Raw genomic sequence first — 18,359 nt, 5'->3', positions numbered from 1 at the left:
AAAATTTGCATCATACTTAACTGCACTTCCATAGTTTTGCACCAATACAATAAAATTGCACTGAAAACAAATCAGGCCTAAACGTTTTCTGTTCATTTTTTCCACCATTGCCTCAATGTTCTCCTCATGCAGTGTGGTTGCGCCTGGGTCAGTTATACATATATCCAGATCAGAAGCCTATTAATACCCATCGGTTCTGTAAGATCTAACGGAGTATGGGCCAAGGCATGACAGAGGCTATTCTAGACTCGACCAACCAGATGATCAGTGGTAATCCTTACAGTTGAGTAGTGATGAAGGAAGATTTGGCCCGACCTCGTAATCACTCAACACGTGGCAAAGGCAACAACTCGGCACAATAGCATGCCCAAAGCGCGAGCACCGAAGGGAGGAACCAGCGGTCCGAACTCCCTACTAGGGGCCCGAACTCCCTACAAGGAGCCCGAACTCTCCCTTAGGCTCCGAGCCTCACACAAGGCAACAACCCGAACTGGCTCGTCCCATGGCAGTTCAGGTCACTCCCCTATCCGAACTCAAGACTTCACCTCGCTCACCACTTCAACACTTTGCCTCTAGGACGCCAAACTGAACAAACGTACCATACCTGACACCGAGGAGGCTCGTATCCAAGGGCGGCGCACCTGAGTAACTTGGGATCTGACGCTTGACAGCGCACTTCAACGGCCACCTGCCACCGTCATCGCCAACCGCAGAGACGACTCCGACAAAGAGAGCAGTGGCGGTTCTGTCCAGCAAAGGGGATGACACCCGAACTGGCAGGAGCTCAGAGATAATCATACCTATTCTGACAGAAGCTTAAAAGTGAGTGCGCGAGGTGGTTATAAAAGACTCCCTACCCCCCAAGAACAAGGTATGTGAACTTTGTGCCATCTGGTTTTATCTTGCCTTTGAGAGAATTCTAACTTGAGCTTCGGAGCAATCACACCGAGTTCCCCCCGGAGTTTCCTCATCTTCTCCATTTCAGGTTTTCTGTAGCTCCATTCAGAGGCAAGGTCGTTGACAGCTAGGACCGGCCAGATTGCGCACCATCAATTGGCGCCGTCTGTGGGAAAAGCTTCTAAAAGCCTCCCTCTAAAACTCTCATAACCTCTTCCTTTCCCAAAAACCCTAACACTCATGGCTTCTTCCAGCAATGCCGGATGTGGCACAGAGACGAACACCACCGGGGAACAACTCCAAGTCCCCGTGGTGTGCATCAGACAGTTCACCATCCCCCTCCCGGTGGATGGGATTCCCAGCTTGAATGCACCACAAGCAATGGTGCTCAAATGTAGCAATTCCAGCAGCATCAGTTTGACGACCCGCCAGAACCAGTTTGACCTTCCTGCCATGAACGTCCCTCTTCCACTCCCTGTCGAAACAACTTTTGCTGAACCAACTGTTGTCCCCCTGGCGACCCGCCAGAACCAGTTTGACGACCTGATGCAATGCATTAGGGCAATGCAAGCCCAACTGCAACAATTCCAGCAGCATCAACTCCAGCAGCACCAAGTACTACACCACCTCGCTCAACATCACTATCAGCAGCAGTTCCCCCAACTACCCCTGAACCAGTCACTGCTTCCACCTCGGCACCCTGCTCCGAAGCCGGTTAAGGCCTCCCTTCAGGGTGGACGCCCTCACCGAGGAGAAGCCTCCCAACTCCAGAACCCCCCTAACAGCCAGGCCTCATCCCCAGGCCAAAGGGAAAGGAAAACCACCCCCGCCTCGTAGCTCGCAGGCCGGTCGGGAACCTCGCCCGCAAAGTTAGCACCTCGACGCTCCAAGCCTGAGTTCCCGCTCATAGAGAACCGATTCAGCGCCCTAGCAGCAGACTACCAACATTCCGGGCCCATCGAGCTCGGCAACACAGAGGCCAGCAGCGCCAGTACCAGGCCCACTCAACAACGAAGGCGCCGGCGAAGTTGTCGAACTACCACCCGTGTCCTGCCCGAGCTCAGAGGTAAGGAAGAGACGAGCTCGGACGAGGTAAAAGCTGCCCCAATTCTCTCAGTTCCTTCCCCCCTCGCATCAGAACTCCTGGCAGTCCCCATGCCTAGAGACTTCAAGCTCCCACCTTTGGACAAGTATGATGGGTCCTTTGGCCCCAACGACAACGTCGATGCTTTCCAGTCTCAAATGCACCTCACCAGGGCCAGTGAATCGTGCATGTGCGTGGCCTTCACTACCACCTTCAGGGGGTGGCCTGCACTTGGTACAGGAACCTAGCCCCCAGGTCAATAAGAAGCTGGACCCAGTTTGTGTAGATCTTCACCGCACATTTCGTTACCAGCAAGCGGTGCCCCAGAACCGAGGAAAGCATCTTCGGAGTAGTCCAGAGAGAAGGAGAATCCATCCGGGGCTACATCAAGCGGTTCAATGAAGCGTGCTTGCAGATACCGCGGTTAGACCCCGCGGTACAGCTCGCGGCGGCCAAGAGATGAGTAACGCACAAGGAGTTCAAATGGCACATGGTAGCCAGCCAGCCCGCGACCATGGCCGAATTCCTCAAGCTCGCAGACAAGTTCATGAGAACAAAGGAAGAGATCAACCAAAGGACTGAAGGAAGGGTCGAGAAAAGGAAAAGAGAAGGTGAGCCCTCCAACCAAGGTGACAGAAGAAACCTGGCCCAGGAGGCGAAGCCAAGCCAGCCGTCCCGAGCTCCCTTAGCAGTTCAGACGGATTACACACCGTTAAACACGAGGCGGACCGAGATCTTGATGACGATCAAAGACGCCCCATACGTGAAGTGGCCACCTCGCCTAAAGGGGAATCCAAACGAAAGAAATAAAAATTTGTATTGTAGTTTTCATAGAGATCACGGTTATAGTACCGAATAGTGTAATAATCTCCGTGACGAGATAGAGGGACTCATTCGTCGCGGATACTTGAGAAATTTTGTACAGCATAATAATAATAGTAACAATAAGGCAGGTCGGTAAGGGGAGCACGGAAAGGATGCCCCCGAATCCAGCAGCAGACCAGCCGAAGCGTTGCAACGACAGCCTCCGGAAGAGAGGCCAGTTCGGGGAACCATCCATGTGATAGTGGGAGGTTCGGTGGTAGCAGGGTGTACTTCGGCGGCAGCCCGAACGTCAGATCGCGAGGCAGCCCGAGAAGAACAGAACCCTCCAAAGAGGCCAAAGACAGAAGAACCGATCTTCTTCACGGAAGACGATGCGCGAGGTGTCCATTATCCCCACGATGACGTGCTTGTCATAAAACTAAGGATCAGCGACTTCGAAGTCAGGCGCGTACTTGTAGATTCAGGTAGTTCGGTGGACATCCTCTTCAAGTCGGCATTTGACCAGCTACAGCTGCAGAGAAGCGAGCTGAAGCCCACAAACACTCCTCTGGTGGGCTTCAGTGGAGAGGAAGTCAGGCCCCTCGGGACGATAACAGTACCTGTGGAAATCGGCACATGGCCTTGCGCGGTCAGACTCAACCATGATTTCCTGGTGGTCGCGACCCCTTCCCCATACAATGCCATAATAGGGCGGCCAATTACGCATATTCTGCGGGCAGTGGTCTCCACCTACTATCTGGCAATGAAGTTCCCTATAGACTTCGGTGTGGGGGTAGCGCGGGGCGACCAGCTTGAGTCCCGCAAGTGTTATGTTGCCGCCCTGAAGGGAAAAACCAAGGCGGCCGACGACCTCGAGCTGGAGCGGCCTATGGAGCAGGGCGAAGAAAGAGCTTCGCCCACAGAGGAAACGGTCGCAATCCCGACTTCGGCTACGGATCCGACTCGGACGCTACAGATCGGTGCTTCCGTCAAGGAGCCTCTACGAACCGAACTGGTGAGTTTCTTACTTCAAAACTTAGATATTTTTGCATGGTCCGCGGCCGATATGCCCGGTATTGACCCTGGCCTTATAACTCACAAACTTAACACTAACCCTGTAGTCAGACCCATTAGACAGAAGAAACGCAACTTAGCCCCAGAGCGCTGGAGAGCGGTCGACGAGGAGGTCGAAAAGCTCCTCGCAGCAGACTTCATAAGGGAAGTTCATTACCCGAGCTGGATAGCCAACCCAGTACTAGTGAAAAAGGCAAACGGCAAGTGGTGCATGTGCATTGACTACACCGACCTGAACCGAGCTTGCCCAAAATTGACCGCCTAGTGGACGCGACCTTGAGACATGAGTTGCTAAGCTTCTTGGACACCTACTCAGGCTACAACCAAATTAGGATGGACCAGTCCGATGAGGAAAAAACCAGCTTCATAACCGAGTTCAGCCTGTATTGTTACAAGGTCATGCCCTTCGGACTGAAGAATGTTGGGGCGACCTTCCAAAGACTTGTAAATAAGCTGTTTCGGCTCTTAATTGGCACGGAAATAAAATGTTATGTAGACGACATGGTCGTCAAGACGTAGTTCTCACAGGAATTAATACAAGACTTAGATTCTATTTTCCAAATTCTGCGTCAATTTAGCATGAAACTAAACCCCAACAAATGTGTCTTCGGTGTCACCTCGGGTAAGTTCCTAGGGTACATTGTCAACCGGCGCGGTATTGAGGCCAACCCGAACAAGATAAAGGCCATCCTAGATATGAGACCACCCCGAAAAGTAAAAGAAGTTCAGAGGCTAAACGGCCGCATAGCCGCCCTAAGCCGTTTCATGTCCAAATCGGCAGGCCGCTGTCTGCCTTTCTTTAAGGCAATCAAAGGCAAAGGGTTCGAATGGACCCAAGACTGCCAGCTCGCGTTCGACGAGCTAAAGAGCTACCTCGCTACTGTGCCAACCTTGGCCAGGCCCGAGGAGGGCGAGGCCTTAGAACTGTACCTCTCGGTAAGTGACGAGGTGGTCAGTTCGGTACTAATAAAAGAAGTAGATCGGGTCTAGCGGCCCACCTATTATGTTAGTAAAATTCTGCAGGGAGCAGAGGCGAGATACTCGCAAATAGAAAAGCTAGCGTATGCATTGGTAATTGCAGCTCGGAAACTTCTCCCGTATTTCCAGGCTCACACTGTTGTGGTCTTGACCGACAAACATCTGAGGCAAGTCTTACTTAAGCCCGAGGTTTCCGGTCGGCTAACGAAGTGGGTCATTGAGATTAGCGAGTACGACCTCCAGTATAAGCCACGAACTGCTATTAAGGCCCAAGCCCTAGCAGATTTTATCGCCAAGTGCACGTTCAGCCTCGAAGCCCCTGGGCTGGTTGAGCTCGAGATCCCTAGTTCGGGTGAGCCCGGAGCTCTCAAGCCAATAGAGTCTGAACCCCGTGAAGTATCAGCCAGTGTGGCATCTCTCCTGGTTAGGCCAAACGTGAACTGGGATGAGGAGTCCTGGATCCTTCACGTAGATGGCTCCTTGAACCAGCAATGCAGCGGGGCTGGAACAGTCCTACGCGGCCCAGGTTGCCCGAAATTGGAATACGCACTACGCTTTGAGTTCGTGGCATCCAACAACGAGGCGGAGTACGAGGCACTAAGAGCAAAGCACATAGTTATCTGCAGTGATTCCCAGCTCGTGGTCAACCAGGTTACGGGCGAATACGAAGCACGCGAGCTCACTAAGATTGCATACTTGGCAAAAGTAAAGGAGGCTCTGCTCAACTTCCAGTCACACTTCATCAGACAAATCCTGAGGTCAGAGAACACTGAGGCTGACGCCCTGTCCCAGTTAGCCAGCACGAGTCACAACACCATGAGAATCGTGTACATAGAGGACTTACCTCGGCCTAGCATTCTCGGTGGGGCAGAGGAGGTCGCTTCCATCCTTGAAGCAGAGCCGAGCTGGATCGACCCACTCGTGAGCTTCTTGCTAGATGGAACCCTCCCTGCGGACCGCAATGCAGCCAAGAGGGTGCAGCGCCAAGCAGCCAAATACGTCATAATAGACGAACGGTTGTACCGACGGTCTTCCACGCTCCCCTACCTGCGTTGCTTGCGACCTGCCGAAGCCGAGATCGTACTACGCAACACCCATGAAGGTCTGTGCGACAGACACCTGGGGGGCAGAGCCTCGCCCAAAAGGCACTTCGACAAGGATACTACTGGCCAACGATGAAGGTAGAGGCAGTCGAGCTCGTCAGGAAATGCGACAAGTGTCAGAAGCATGCCAAAATCCACCATCAACCTGCTACCGACCTCAAGTACCTCACCAGTCCATGGCCCTTCGCGCAATGGGGCATTGACCTCCTGGGGCCTTTCCCGCCAGCAACAGGTGGGAGAAAGTTCCTAGTGGTGGCAGTAGATTACTTCACAAAGTGAATAGAAGCTGAACCTCTGGCAACGGTCACAGCCCGAAACATACAGAACTTCTTTTTGAGGAACATAGTATGTCGCTTCGGGCTACCTCGGGTACTGATCTCCGACAACGGCAAACAGTTTGAGGATATCAAGTTCCAAGAATGGTGCCAAGATATGGGAATTCGTTCGAAGTTCACATCGGTCGCACACCCGCAGGCAAACAGTCAGACAGAAGTAATGAATAGAGCCATCCTCCGCGGACTGAAAGCACGACTAGACTGAGCTAAAGGGTTGTGGGCGGAAGAGCTACCAAGTGTTCTATGGGCTCACCGAACTACGGAAAAAACCGCCACGGGAGAGACCCCCTTTAACCTCACCTACGACACCGAAGCTGTAATCCCGGCGGAAATCGAAATACCTACACTGCGACTAGAAGCATATGACGATCAGACAAACGGAGACGAGTTACGTACCAACCTCGACCTACTGGATGAGGTAAGAGACTTCGCGCACATCCGGACAGTGGCCTATCAGCAAAAAGTAGCTCCGTACTACAATGCCAGAGTAAAGAAGCAGAGCTTCCGCATCGGCGACCTAGTTTTTCGTAAGATCATGGTACCCGAACCCGGCGTGGGCAAACTTGGACCAAATTGGGAAGGGCCCTACAGAGTAAAGAAAGCACTCGGGGGGGCATACGAGCTCGAAACCTTAGAGGGTAAGCAAGTACCTCGAGCGTGGAACATTGTCAACTTAAGGTGATACTACCTATAGACCACCAAGCGAAGTAGACAAAATCGCTACCAAAGCCTAAGGGCTAAGATGTCGAGCTAACGAAGGAACCTCGGCATAAGCAAGCAAAGAAATGTGTCAGCCAAAGGCGAAGCGGAGACAACGAGCTAATAGGGACATCGGCATCTCAGAGACTAAGTATTGACACCAAAACAGGCCGTGCTAGTGCAGTAACCCAGGCAAGAAACAGATCGGACGTATGGTCAGTTCGGCAAATACGGTCAGTTCGGGAGAAAGAACAACAAACACTTAACTAAAAGAAAAGTCATTCCATTTCTAAATAAGGGAGTGTACATTTTGAACAAAAAAAAATTCACAGGCCCGGAGCTACTTCTTCATTATCGGAAGGCACTTCAACGATACCCGAAGGCCCTGCCTCGCCCTCAGAATCTGGCTCACCATCAGCAGCATTAGCCATCTCCTGAGTTATGCGCGAAGTGGATATGGCACTGATATCGAGCTCGGGGTACGTATTCCGGATCATCCATTAGCTCAGTTTAAAACCCCTTCTGTACGAGTCCACCATCAGGTCATCAAAGCGCGGCGAGGCGATGTACTCATCGACGACATTCTTCTTGGCATCTTCGATGCCTTGAGAAAAGATCTGCGTCCTCTCCCTAATGTCCTCCTGAAGGTACTCAACCTGATGTTGCAGATCCAGGCTCAGGTCCGCCATGTGCTTCACCACTACTCCCATGGCCTCGACATCTCTCTGAGACCTCGCCTGCCTGATCTGTGCAACGCGAGCAGCCTCCTCGGCAGCGCGAGCAGTCGCCTCAGCAGTTCGGGAAGTCGTCTCGGCAGCACGGAGAGCCTCTTCGGCAGCTCTCGCCTGCCTCGAGCTCCTTTCCACTTGGGCCGCCAAGGCATGGATAGAAGAGTTCACCTACCAAAAGGAAAGAACAAGTGATCAAAAGAACGACAGCAAGAGGGATAAAAGCAAAAAGCTCGATAAAAAATCAGACTTACCACTATGGCATGAGTGACAGCACGACAGGCCACCTGGTGCAAAGGGAGATCAGTCCACGCCGCGACCTCCTCGGGGAAAATGGCCTCCCTACTCTTCTGAAGAGCGTGGTTCGGCGACAGTACACTCCTGAATTCCCCTAGGGCCCCCGAGCCTGAGGGCCCAGCTCGTGTATAAGCAGACCCAAAGTAAGCAGGAGCACCAGAGTAGGTGGGAGCCCCCGTGTAAGTAGTCTCAGCATAAGGGGCCCCTGCCGCTTCTTGCATTGGAGGAGCCATCTCGGGCTCCCTGGGCGGATCCTCTGACGGGTAGTCTGGTACCTCGGGCTTCGCATCCCGGGGCAGCTCGGCACGAGTTCGTTTGGCGACTCGTTTCCTCCTCTTCATGCCTTGAAACAAGTGCCCACCACGAGTCCTTTCTGAGTCCATCACACCTGCAAAAAAAAAGAGTTCGGCATCAGAAAAAACAAAAGAAACAGAGCAAAACAGAACCTCTAAGTAAGAAACCTACCCGAACTCAGGCCGGTCGCAATGAGCTTGGCCTCCGTCAGATACTGATGGCACTTTAGCCCAAGCCGCACCCATTGCCGGAGGCCCTTCACCGTCTCTTTGTCAAGCGTAACACCGGAGTTAGGGGCGGCCATCCCCCACCCGGTCTGAAACGGCCACCCTAGTACACTTCGCACCCCGAAGTAGTCCCGCTTCCACGCCGGGACCTTGTTGGGAAGTTCATGTAAAAGCTTAAAACCCGGGCGATGAGACATGTAATACGCCTGCCTACGCCCGGGATGGGGACCCGCTTGCTTCTTGAGCATTAAGATGGAAGAGAAGATCTCCAAGTCTAAAGGAAAGCCTTATTCGCAAAATAGGGAGATTGTCCCCACCATGTTACGAATGGAGTTCGGGTGAAGCTGGACGACAGTAACGCCGAAGTGGTTCATGACCTCGACAAGGAGAGGGTGGAAAGGCAGGCACAAGCCCACGGCGAGCTGCTCCCGGAATATCATGATCTCGTCAGGACCGTGCTCCCAAGGGAAACTGCCCGAAGGTATGAAGTAGGCGTACTCACCAGGCAGGTTAAACTGAGTAATAAGGGATTGAAGCCCCTCGGGCGTCATGGTCGAGGGCCCAAACTTGTCTAACATCCGACCTCGACGAGAGGTGGACGCCAAACCTCCCGAGGCGACTCGGCCTACGGGCTCGAACTCTTCCTCAAGTTCTACCTCAGGTTCGCTAGAACCATCGGGGGATGCAACCCGGTTTGTAGAACCTGCATCGGACCCCCTTGAAGAACTGCCTGAGCTATCCGAGCTAGACATCGGGAAGAGAAAATGGATTACAAGAAAGTACTCACCCGGAAAAAGGCTTGAACGGACTGTGGAAACTTGAACACGAGCTAAAGATCTTGAGTGCGAACTAAAAGCTTGGACGCGAGCTCAAGAAGCAAAGCGCAGAAGTGACAAAACGACTGGGGTCCCTCACTATTTATACTCATAGTAACCGAGAAACAACAGCTCAGATCAAAGCCAATCCGACGGCCCGCAGTCACGCTGACCACATGTCCACTAAGACCGAGAAATGATTGGCACACGTCTTTCTGAAACTGACAGAACGCTGGCGCACATCTTTCTGAAACTGACAAAAAGTCAGCGCACGTCTCCTCGCATTAAAGGCAGCAGCGGCGCGTCTTTTCAAGTTTGAAAAGACCCGATGTCACGTCTCCCAGCGGCGCGCTTTTTTGAAATTTGAGATAAGCGCGCGCCACCACGTCTGTCAGCATTTTCAGGCAGATTGGCGCATTTTTCGTCTCTTTGGCGCTCGAGAAAACCCGGAAAAATCCAGACGAGCACCTCACACTATCAGTCAAAACCAGTTCGAAGTACGGGACAAATCCACCTGCCACCTCGCGAACTCCTCGCGCCAAGGCAAGTCCCTTGAACGAGGAGTGGGGGCAATTGATGAAGGAAGATTTGGCCCGACCTCGTAATCACTCAACACGTGGCAAAGGCAACAACTCAACACAACAGCACGCCCAAAGCGCGAGCACCGATTTTTGGGAAGTATCATGATCATCCAATAAGAAGGGTTTCAATTTATTCAAATGAACGATTTGAACACCTATTGATTCTAACAACTGATTGCAGAGTTGATCATTCGGACCTTTCAATTCATAGATGTGGATCTCGGACCTATGAATGGGGATATTCCCGAAACTCACAAAGAAAAAAGGAAGTGACTTAAACAAAAAGAGAAGCAACTTGGACAAAAAGAGAAGTGACTTGGACAAAAAGAAACGAACCAGCAGTCCGAACTCCCTACTAGGGGCCCGAACTCTCCCTTAGGCCCCGAGCCTCACACAAGGCAACAACCCGAACTGGCCCATCCCATGGCAGTTCGGGTCACTCCCTTATTCGAACTCAAAACTTCACCTCGCTCACCACTCCAGCACTTTGCCTCCAGGACGCCAAACTGAACAAACGTACCATACCTGACACCGAGGAGGCCCGTATCCAAGGGCGACGCACCTGAGTAACTTGGGATCTGATGCTTGACAGCCGCACTTCAACGGCCACTTGCCACCGTCATCGCCAGCCACAAAGACGACTCCGACAAAGAGAGCAGTGGCGGTTCTATCCAGCAGAAGGGATGACACCCGAATTGGCAGGAGCTCAGAGATAATCATACCCGTTCTGATAGAAGCTTAGAAGTGAGTGCACGAGGTGGTTATAAAAGGCTCCCTACCCCCCAAGAACAAGGTATGTGAACTTTGCACCATCTAGTTTTATCTTGCCTTTGAGAGAATTCTAACTTGAGCTTCGGAGCAATCACACCGGGTTCCCCCCGGAGTTTCCTCATCTTCTCCGTTTCAAGTTCCCTGTAGCTCCGTTCAGAGGCAAGGTCGTTGACAGATAGGACTGGCCGGATTGCACACCATCAAGTAATATGTCACGAAAATAAACAATTTCTAGATTTATTGCACACAATTTTAAGGAAAAAGTTGGATTTTATTCCCTTTCCATCTATATATTCCAAGAAGCATATGGCTATTACTAGATATTCCCTACCCTATTGCAGTGCAAGTTCAAAATACCACAAAGTATCAATGCAAAATATATTTTGCAATACTTAGGGCCTATTCATTTTATGGATTTTGAGAGGGAAAATTAGTCAAGAGGATTTTGATTCCTATTTACCAAAATAGCCATGTTCATTTTTTCAGATTTATGTGGGGTCCATAGAAAGTGATATCCATCCCGAAGGTGGATAATTAACTTTCCCACCTGGTGGTGGGGGAATTGCCAACACTTTGATGGGGCAAATTTGTCCCTTTCAATAATGATTTTGTATGGCTAAAACAATAATTATCTTATTTCCCTAGAAAATAAAAGAACATGGATAAATGCATTTACCTGAATAAGTATTTCACAGGAAACACTTACTTGAATAAATAACCTCCCAAAAAGTGAACAGAACCTTAGAGTTAATGCTAATAATTTGCAAATTTTGAGACAAAAAAACAAAAAAACTATGTAAGTGATTAGGCAATACTCAATTTTTGAATATATTCACACTTTAAACCTTGGAGTTTCCTGATTCGAAGAATATCAACCAAATCAAGCTCAGGCTCATTGAAAATTTTGCAAATGTCTATCCTACCTGACCCAAGTTGCACCCCTACCTAAGGCCTTGTTTGTTTGCAGTACTATTTCATCTGCATTGATGCAAAAGCATGGGAGTGCAAATAATGTTAATGCAGATTCTGATTCATTTTCTTTTCAGGTTTTGCCTTGTTTTGTTTGTTTGCATTGTAGATGAAGTAAAATAAAACCTGAAGCTGATTAAAGTAAAACCCAAAGCAATAAGTGGACCAGAATTAACATTTTTCTCATTTTGCACTTTCATGTATTTGTACTAGTGCAAGTGAAATTGCATTGCAAACAAACAAAGCACAATGCCTTGTTCTGAATTGCGTTCCATAGCATCGAGATTTTAGATTTACACACATTTGAAGTCCCATCGGGTGAAATTATTATCAATCTCAATTCTCACGTTACTTGATCCTTCCTACATTAGTTTTTCCAGATGCCATTATTTTCTCTCTTCCTCCATGTCTTTCTGGCTTTGCCATTAACATGGAGAGCAGCTCTTAGAAAAGCTTCCTTCTAAGGAGTCTTAAATGAATGCAATGAACTTAAGAATTATATAATTTCAGTAAAGAACCCAAGGATAAGGCACCCAGCATGTTGCAAAAAACACTTGAAATAGAGAACTTTGTAACATGAACCAGGCGACTTCCACCAAACTGGAACCATTTTAACTTCAGGACCAACCTTACCAAATGTGTTTTTCCTGTTTCTGTTTGTTATGTGCAAGACATCTGTTGAGAAACTTCTGACATACATAGGTGAGAATAACCACCAATCATTAGATGTACATACAAGGGCTTCATTTCAGCTTTCTTTATATAACTGTCTTAAACATGTATCTGCTGAAAAATTTATGTAAGCATGAACTTTGAAGGCAACAAGTCGTTGCAGACTTCGCAAAGGATATAGCAGGAGACTTCAAGTCATTGCAGACATGATGAAACCTGTGATATCAGCATTCAAAAGTTGGCAGGGATCTAATAATCAACCCAATCAATGCCTACTAAATTGCCTCTAATAACATATATTTATATGTACAATACAATGTGGAACTATAAGTTGGCTAAAATCAAACTTTGAAGTTTTTTGAAAAAATATTTCCAAAAATAATGGATTTATTTATTTATTTTTTTGAGAGAGAGGGGAAAATGATGGATTTAATTATCAGACATCAAGTATGAGAGACCCCATCTTACAAGATTAGAAAGGCAAAATTTTTTAACATAGTGGGAACTCCTTTATTCCATTGCCAATCCTGTATCTGATTGTCATGCAAGAGGATATATCCCAAGAAATGAACGCTTTTAGCTCTGGCCTTCTAGTATATCTGATTACCAAACTGAGTATTTTTGTACATCTCTTGCATGAACATTGGACAGCTTACTGTTGCTTCTTTATTGAGTTTTGCATAATCATACGTGTATCTTCATTACTCACATAACACATTAATGCAATATCTAACTATGGATACATTTATGTACATATATTTATATTTATATACATGACCATCAAAATCAAACAAATTAAAGAAAGAAATTGTACGAATTCTGATAACCAGAAATCATCTATTGGTTTTATTTAAATCAGTGCTATTATGTGTATACGTGTTGTGCATTCATGTGCCTACATGTAACCGTATAAACTACATCCCATAAGGCCATAATATGCAAAAAAAAAACTCAAATTTTGCTTGTTTGGTAAATATTAGAAAATAGTAATATTTTTTTGAAGATAAAGAAAAAATTTTATTAAACAAAAAAAGGAGGTACAGGAAAAGGTGATAAGCAATCACCTGAGGGAAAAGAAACTCCTAACGAAGACCCAACAAAAGTAAAAACAAAACCTGGCCCAGGCCAAAACGCCCCAAACCTCACCAACTAAACCCCTTACAGTAGTAATATTTTAAAAAAGGAGGTACAAGAAAATAGTAATATTTTAAATAAGTCGGTTTTCAGATTCTATCAGACTACTGGAGTTACCGATTTACAAGATTCTAATTATTGAGGCCGCCTACTGTAAATAAGTAAATAAACAAGTTCTACAAAAAGGACCACGCACCAGAAGAGAGGCATGCCGTTATGAATTTACTTTTAGGATCCTGATCCACTCCACATCTGTTTTAGAGGCAGTTTATGCTGATTCACCAAGGAAAGATGATCTTCAGCAGCTCTTTCAATACAACCAAGTTCTTCCCCAACATTTTCTTTCCTAGAGTAACACAACATCAACATCCACTGGCTGCACTCTTGAATCTTGACTGCAGTTAAGTTAAGATCATCCCTATTTGGAACCTTTTCCAAGGTGAAGAAGGGAAAAATAAACCATGCAACATAATTCAAGAAAAAATCAATCATCATATGATTTGATCCACGAAAGCCTCTACATAGCCCCAACCATCTTCAACATCAGGTCCCACCCAGTACCCGTACATGACTGTGTAGGTACTATAGTCAACATTTGAATGACTAGAAATAGATCCAAGAATATGTCTACTGGATGCCACCAAAAGGCCACAATGACCACAATCCACAGTGATGCTGCTTATTCTCAAGCAGCCAGGAACAAGAAGCTTGATTCCTGCAAGTGTACAGTGAATTTGTTAATGTATTTGTACATGGAAGAACCTAGAGGGAATTGACCATGAATATATGCATTCTGTCAGTAAATCAACTTCGAAAAGACAATACATAGCACCAAATAATTTAAGTTGAAGATTGAAGGCAGGACTAGATGACACTGCAAAGCTGCTTCTTGAGGACAGTTGCAGTTTCCCACATGCAAGAACAATCCAGTAAATCCATTCTCAAGGAACCAACCAAGACTACACTTAACATTAATTGTTCAGACAAGCAACTTCTCAAGAGATAGGCATCTATATCTAATCTCTTTGGCTTAAAATTACTTAAATAAAGTTGCTAATATGTTTTGAAGAAATAAAAAATAATGAAAAAGAAATTAGGAGAAAAGACAAACAAAGCAAGAAATTATTGCTTTGCTTCTTAAATACATTTCCAAGTTCAACACCAGAATAGGAACATTGGGAGGAAAACAGTCTTAACATTTAATCATGATGATATATTTCTGCAAAGGGATCAGACTAGGAGACCATTCCTGTAACCTTACCTAAAAATATAGAAAGGAGTAAATTTTCAAATTACAACAAGGACTAACCTGAGTAAAACAGTCCAAATAATGGGAATATTTTTGCTGAACTAAAAGGTTAGCAACAATAGAAGAGTCAAGAAGGAACCTGCCCTAGTGGTTGTATGGTTTGATAAGCTGACCAAAACTGATTTCTTCGAGCATGTTTCCTGTTGGGAGTCAGTCCCATCAAATTGTAAGGTCAACAGAAAACTATGTAGAGAACAATTTGATCGTGTAAACATCAAATAAGAAATGCATGCAATCATCCAATAAGACATTATGAAAGCGTAAGGTTGAACTATGAAATTACATGTAGCAAGCTGCAGATATGCATTTAGCAATCCTTGAAATACTAAGGCTCGGTTTGGTAAGAGTACAGATACAAATATGTACAGTGTTGGCAACTTTAGAGTCTGTCCAAGAGAGGGAAAATTTTATGGGAAGTGGTCCCGGCAGCAGTAGTTTGGTCTACTTGGGGAAGAATCTATTCTTGGTCTGCAATGCATAAACAGCTAAAGGATATTCCTTTTAGTTCTTTTTTTTTATCACAGAAATCTTTTTGTATCTAGTTCAGACATGTAATCAGCTTTTGCTTTTCTCTTCCCTGCTTCAATTTTTTTCTGAGCAGGGTTTGTAAATCTTTTGCTTCTCTAATACATTACCCTTTTCTCAAAAAAACAAATATGTACAGTGCAAATACATACAAAATACAAGGTTTTGTACTCTGCATATTTGTATTTGTACTCCTTCCAAACTGAGCCTAATATGCCAACCTAGTCAAAAGTAATTAAACATAACCACACCACACCATTGTGGAGAAGGGATAGAAAAAAAGATGAAGGACAAAATCAGTCCACCCAGAAGAAAGTCTATTAGACATGAAGCATATAGATGAGTTGCGTTTGACTGAATAATCATGGTTATTTGAAGCACATTTCAGTCACTATGCAGTTTTGCATCGGTCTAACATACAATGATTCCCAAAATAATGTACTTTTCAGGAATTATGAGCTTTAGGACTCCATACCAGCAGAGGCATTCAAAAGCCGTAGTCATTGTAAACAAATGTTAACATCAAAATCAAAGAACTAGTTAACTAGTGAATAAATGAGCACTGAAGCAGGGTTAGTCTATACTTGTTTCACTTAGAGAAACGTTAAGTACTGTACCTCAAGAAAACCAAGCTCAAAATTCAAATTAGGAATGTCTCCATATCTTTTTCTGATTTTTTTTTTTTGATGAATAGGAATATCTCCATATCTTGAAATAACCAACTTAAGAAAGGAGTCTTGAAGTTGGGTTACTCAATACTTCTTTCACTAACAACAAGAGTAACAGGAGGTATTCTCACTTAAACCAAGACCAGAGATTAAATTAGGATACTTTAATGTGTTTGAAAGTTGAAACTAAGATAATTCATAATTCGATGGGTTCTCCACTTGAACAAACTTCTTTACCCATTGAAGGTTTACCTAATCAGAGATGCATGCATCATAATCAAGTTCCCTACTATAACAGAGATCGTGTAATGTGGTGTAAGAACAGTAATACATATTAGCTTAAGATAAGTAATGGGCAAATATAGCAACTAAAATATATATGTATTTTTTTGCTGACTACAATTGTAGAATGGGTAATGCCATGCCAAATATGGTATTACCGTGCCATCTAGGTTTTCATTTGCTTTATTGATAAAAAACTGTTAACAATCAACCATTTATAGCTGAGCTATAAGAACACAACCCAGGTTAAAATACGCCGAGTTGCTCAGTTCAGTTCGGTTCCATAGCAGAACCTGGAACCTACCCTGTAGAGGTCGGTTCCAGGATTTTGGAACCGGAACCTACCCTGTGAAGGTCGGTTCTGGCCTTAGCGGTTCCAGTGTTGGTTCCAGGGTCTTCCCGTGGAACCTGTTTTTTCTTTACCGTCCCCCTTAAAAAAAATAAATAAATATATTCTTATAAAAACTTGACTTTCAATAAATATAATATATAGTTTAAAACTTACATTGTTTTTATTGTTGAAATTGAGTAATTTAATATATAGATTATCATGATATATTAATGTATTGCTCAAAACTTATCATTATAATTTAAATTTTGTAAATATTAACTTTTACATTATTTTTATACACATTCAAATATTAAAATGAAAACAAATGATCAAATCACTTAACTCAATGGTCAAGTGAGACCATGGCCTTTTTAACCATGAGTTGTTTATGTTTAAATCTTTCACATCCTTATTTTGTGATTTATTTCAAGGCCAGTTCATCGGGTGGGTAAACCCTTAGACTCTAGAACCGGCCCAAGAATTTGTAACCATACCCTATCCTGTATCAAATTGGCCAGAGTCGGTTCTAAGGCCAGTTCGAGGTCGGTTTCATTCGGTTCCGGGTAGAACTACCCATGGGTGGGCATACAGTGTTGCTAGATACTAAATTACAGAGACAGGATATCATCAGCAAACCCAGAACCAGTTATCCTGAATCAAACAATTTCCGGAACTACTTCACTCAAATATCATATTTTCAAGTAATATTGACCATTCTAAATGCAACAAACCATCAGCTAAATCACTGTACGAGAAACCCAGTAGGCTCAAGTCCGACATACAGAGCAAATCGCCCTGGTAAAAGCTCACAGTCCATTTGAGCACTCGAAGACCAGGCATATAATATCAGATTTCAGGTATGGAATTAGATGAAAAACCGCAGATAGTGGTCATTCTGGTAATGCCTTGGCGGCAAAGATGAGAGGAGATAGCATTCAAAAATTCAAAACAACATGGTTTACGAGAATAGCTCTTCCGTTTCTATTTCATACCTGATTTATTGTTTGTGAAGCACGGAGAGGAGCAGAAATGCAGAGGCACATCGAGGAAGCCATGTTCTTACTCCTTACTCCCGATTCCTTCTATACCTTACCAGTTACCCTTGATTCAAGTTATATGGTTTTTTATTATTATTTTTTTTCTTCGATAAAAAATGGGAAATTTGGAGTGGAACTATGGCTCCGTTTGTTTGCCATACAAACGCCGAACCGGAGTATTTATGTGCCCCGGTTCGTGTGTTTGTGAGCGTTTATTTGATATGTAAAAAAATAATCATTCTTAGACATTTTTATAATCTATAAAAAGAGCATTATTGTACCTATTTTTTGGATACAATTTTGTGCTTTTGATAATTAACTTTTTGACCAAATACAAATATGTATAGTGCAAAACCTTATATTTTGTATTTATTTGTATTGTATATATTTATACTTGTACTCTTTTCAATTTGAGCCTATAGGGATGGCAATTTTCTCCATTTCCCCGATCCCCGTGGGGATTTGCCCCGAATGGGGTGGGGAGGGTATTCGTTCATCTCGATTCAGATTCGATTGTGATCCATATTTTCGACCCGCTTGTATTTGTATATGATATGGATTCACACATTTGGATATGATTTAACTCCAATCGGTTTTTATTTGAATATAAGATTGTAGAATGTAGATGCTCATACCGTCAATATATGCTTAAAATAATTACTTAAAATACCCTGAATTCTCTCGACAAAAAAAAGTAGTTTAAATCAAGGTTCTAAATATTGATATGCATGATGCATCGGTAGGG

General features: G+C 45.2%; 2 protein-coding genes across 3 annotated transcripts; both read right to left on the bottom strand.

The window, feature by feature from the left end:
* Positions 1 to 7,296: 7,296 nt before the first annotated feature.
* LOC148801783 (uncharacterized) lies at positions 7,297 to 11,322 on the bottom strand. Its single transcript, XM_088902042.1, has 2 exons — positions 7,957 to 11,322; positions 7,297 to 7,873 (listed from the first exon to the last, which is right to left on the bottom strand). Exons 1-2 carry the CDS (start codon positions 8,380 to 8,382, stop codon positions 7,475 to 7,477), a joined length of 825 nt encoding a protein of 274 aa, XP_088758168.1. The 5' UTR covers positions 8,383 to 11,322; the 3' UTR covers positions 7,297 to 7,474.
* A 185-nt stretch (positions 11,323 to 11,507) lies between these two features.
* Positions 11,508 to 17,749, bottom strand: LOC104599018 (uncharacterized). Of its 2 annotated transcripts, XR_735457.3 has the most exons (4): positions 17,570 to 17,749; positions 14,851 to 14,911; positions 13,659 to 14,177; positions 11,508 to 12,544 (listed from the first exon to the last, which is right to left on the bottom strand). XR_735457.3 is itself a non-coding variant. In XM_010261378.3 (3 exons), the coding sequence occupies exons 1-3, from the start codon at positions 17,630 to 17,632 to the stop codon at positions 13,954 to 13,956; spliced, it is 348 nt and encodes a 115-aa protein (XP_010259680.1). In that variant the 5' UTR covers positions 17,633 to 17,749; the 3' UTR covers positions 13,598 to 13,953. The 2 variants fall into 2 exon arrangements, 1 of the variants encoding a protein (XP_010259680.1); XM_010261378.3 differs by lacking the exon at positions 11,508 to 12,544 and having other exon boundaries at positions 13,598 to 14,177.
* Positions 17,750 to 18,359: the final 610 nt, after the last annotated feature.

This window comes from Nelumbo nucifera, chromosome 3 (assembly GCF_055504915.1).
Source record: "Nelumbo nucifera cultivar China Antique chromosome 3, China Antique-T2T, whole genome shotgun sequence".
NCBI lineage: Eukaryota > Viridiplantae > Streptophyta > Magnoliopsida > Proteales > Nelumbonaceae > Nelumbo > Nelumbo nucifera.
This window is presented reverse-complemented; position numbering and strand designations above follow the sequence as displayed.

Bases quoted from the DNA above. Each gene is read 5' to 3' on its own strand.
- LOC148801783 (XM_088902042.1), bottom strand. From the start codon at position 8,382: ATGGACTCAGAAAGGACTCGTGGTGGGCACTTGTTTCAAGGCATGAAG. The intron at 7,874-7,956 runs GTAAGTCTGATT...TCCTTTTGGTAG, and splicing joins CTGTCACTCATGCCATAGTG to GTGAACTCTTCTATCCATGC.
- LOC104599018 (XM_010261378.3), bottom strand. From the start codon at position 17,632: ATGGCTTCCTCGATGTGCCTCTGCATTTCTGCTCCTCTCCGTGCTTCA. The intron at 14,912-17,569 runs GTATGAAATAGA...GACTCCCAACAG, and splicing joins CTTCACAAACAATAAATCAG to GAAACATGCTCGAAGAAATC. The intron at 14,178-14,850 runs GTTCCTTCTTGA...GTACACTTGCAG, and splicing joins CCATACAACCACTAGGGCAG to GAATCAAGCTTCTTGTTCCT.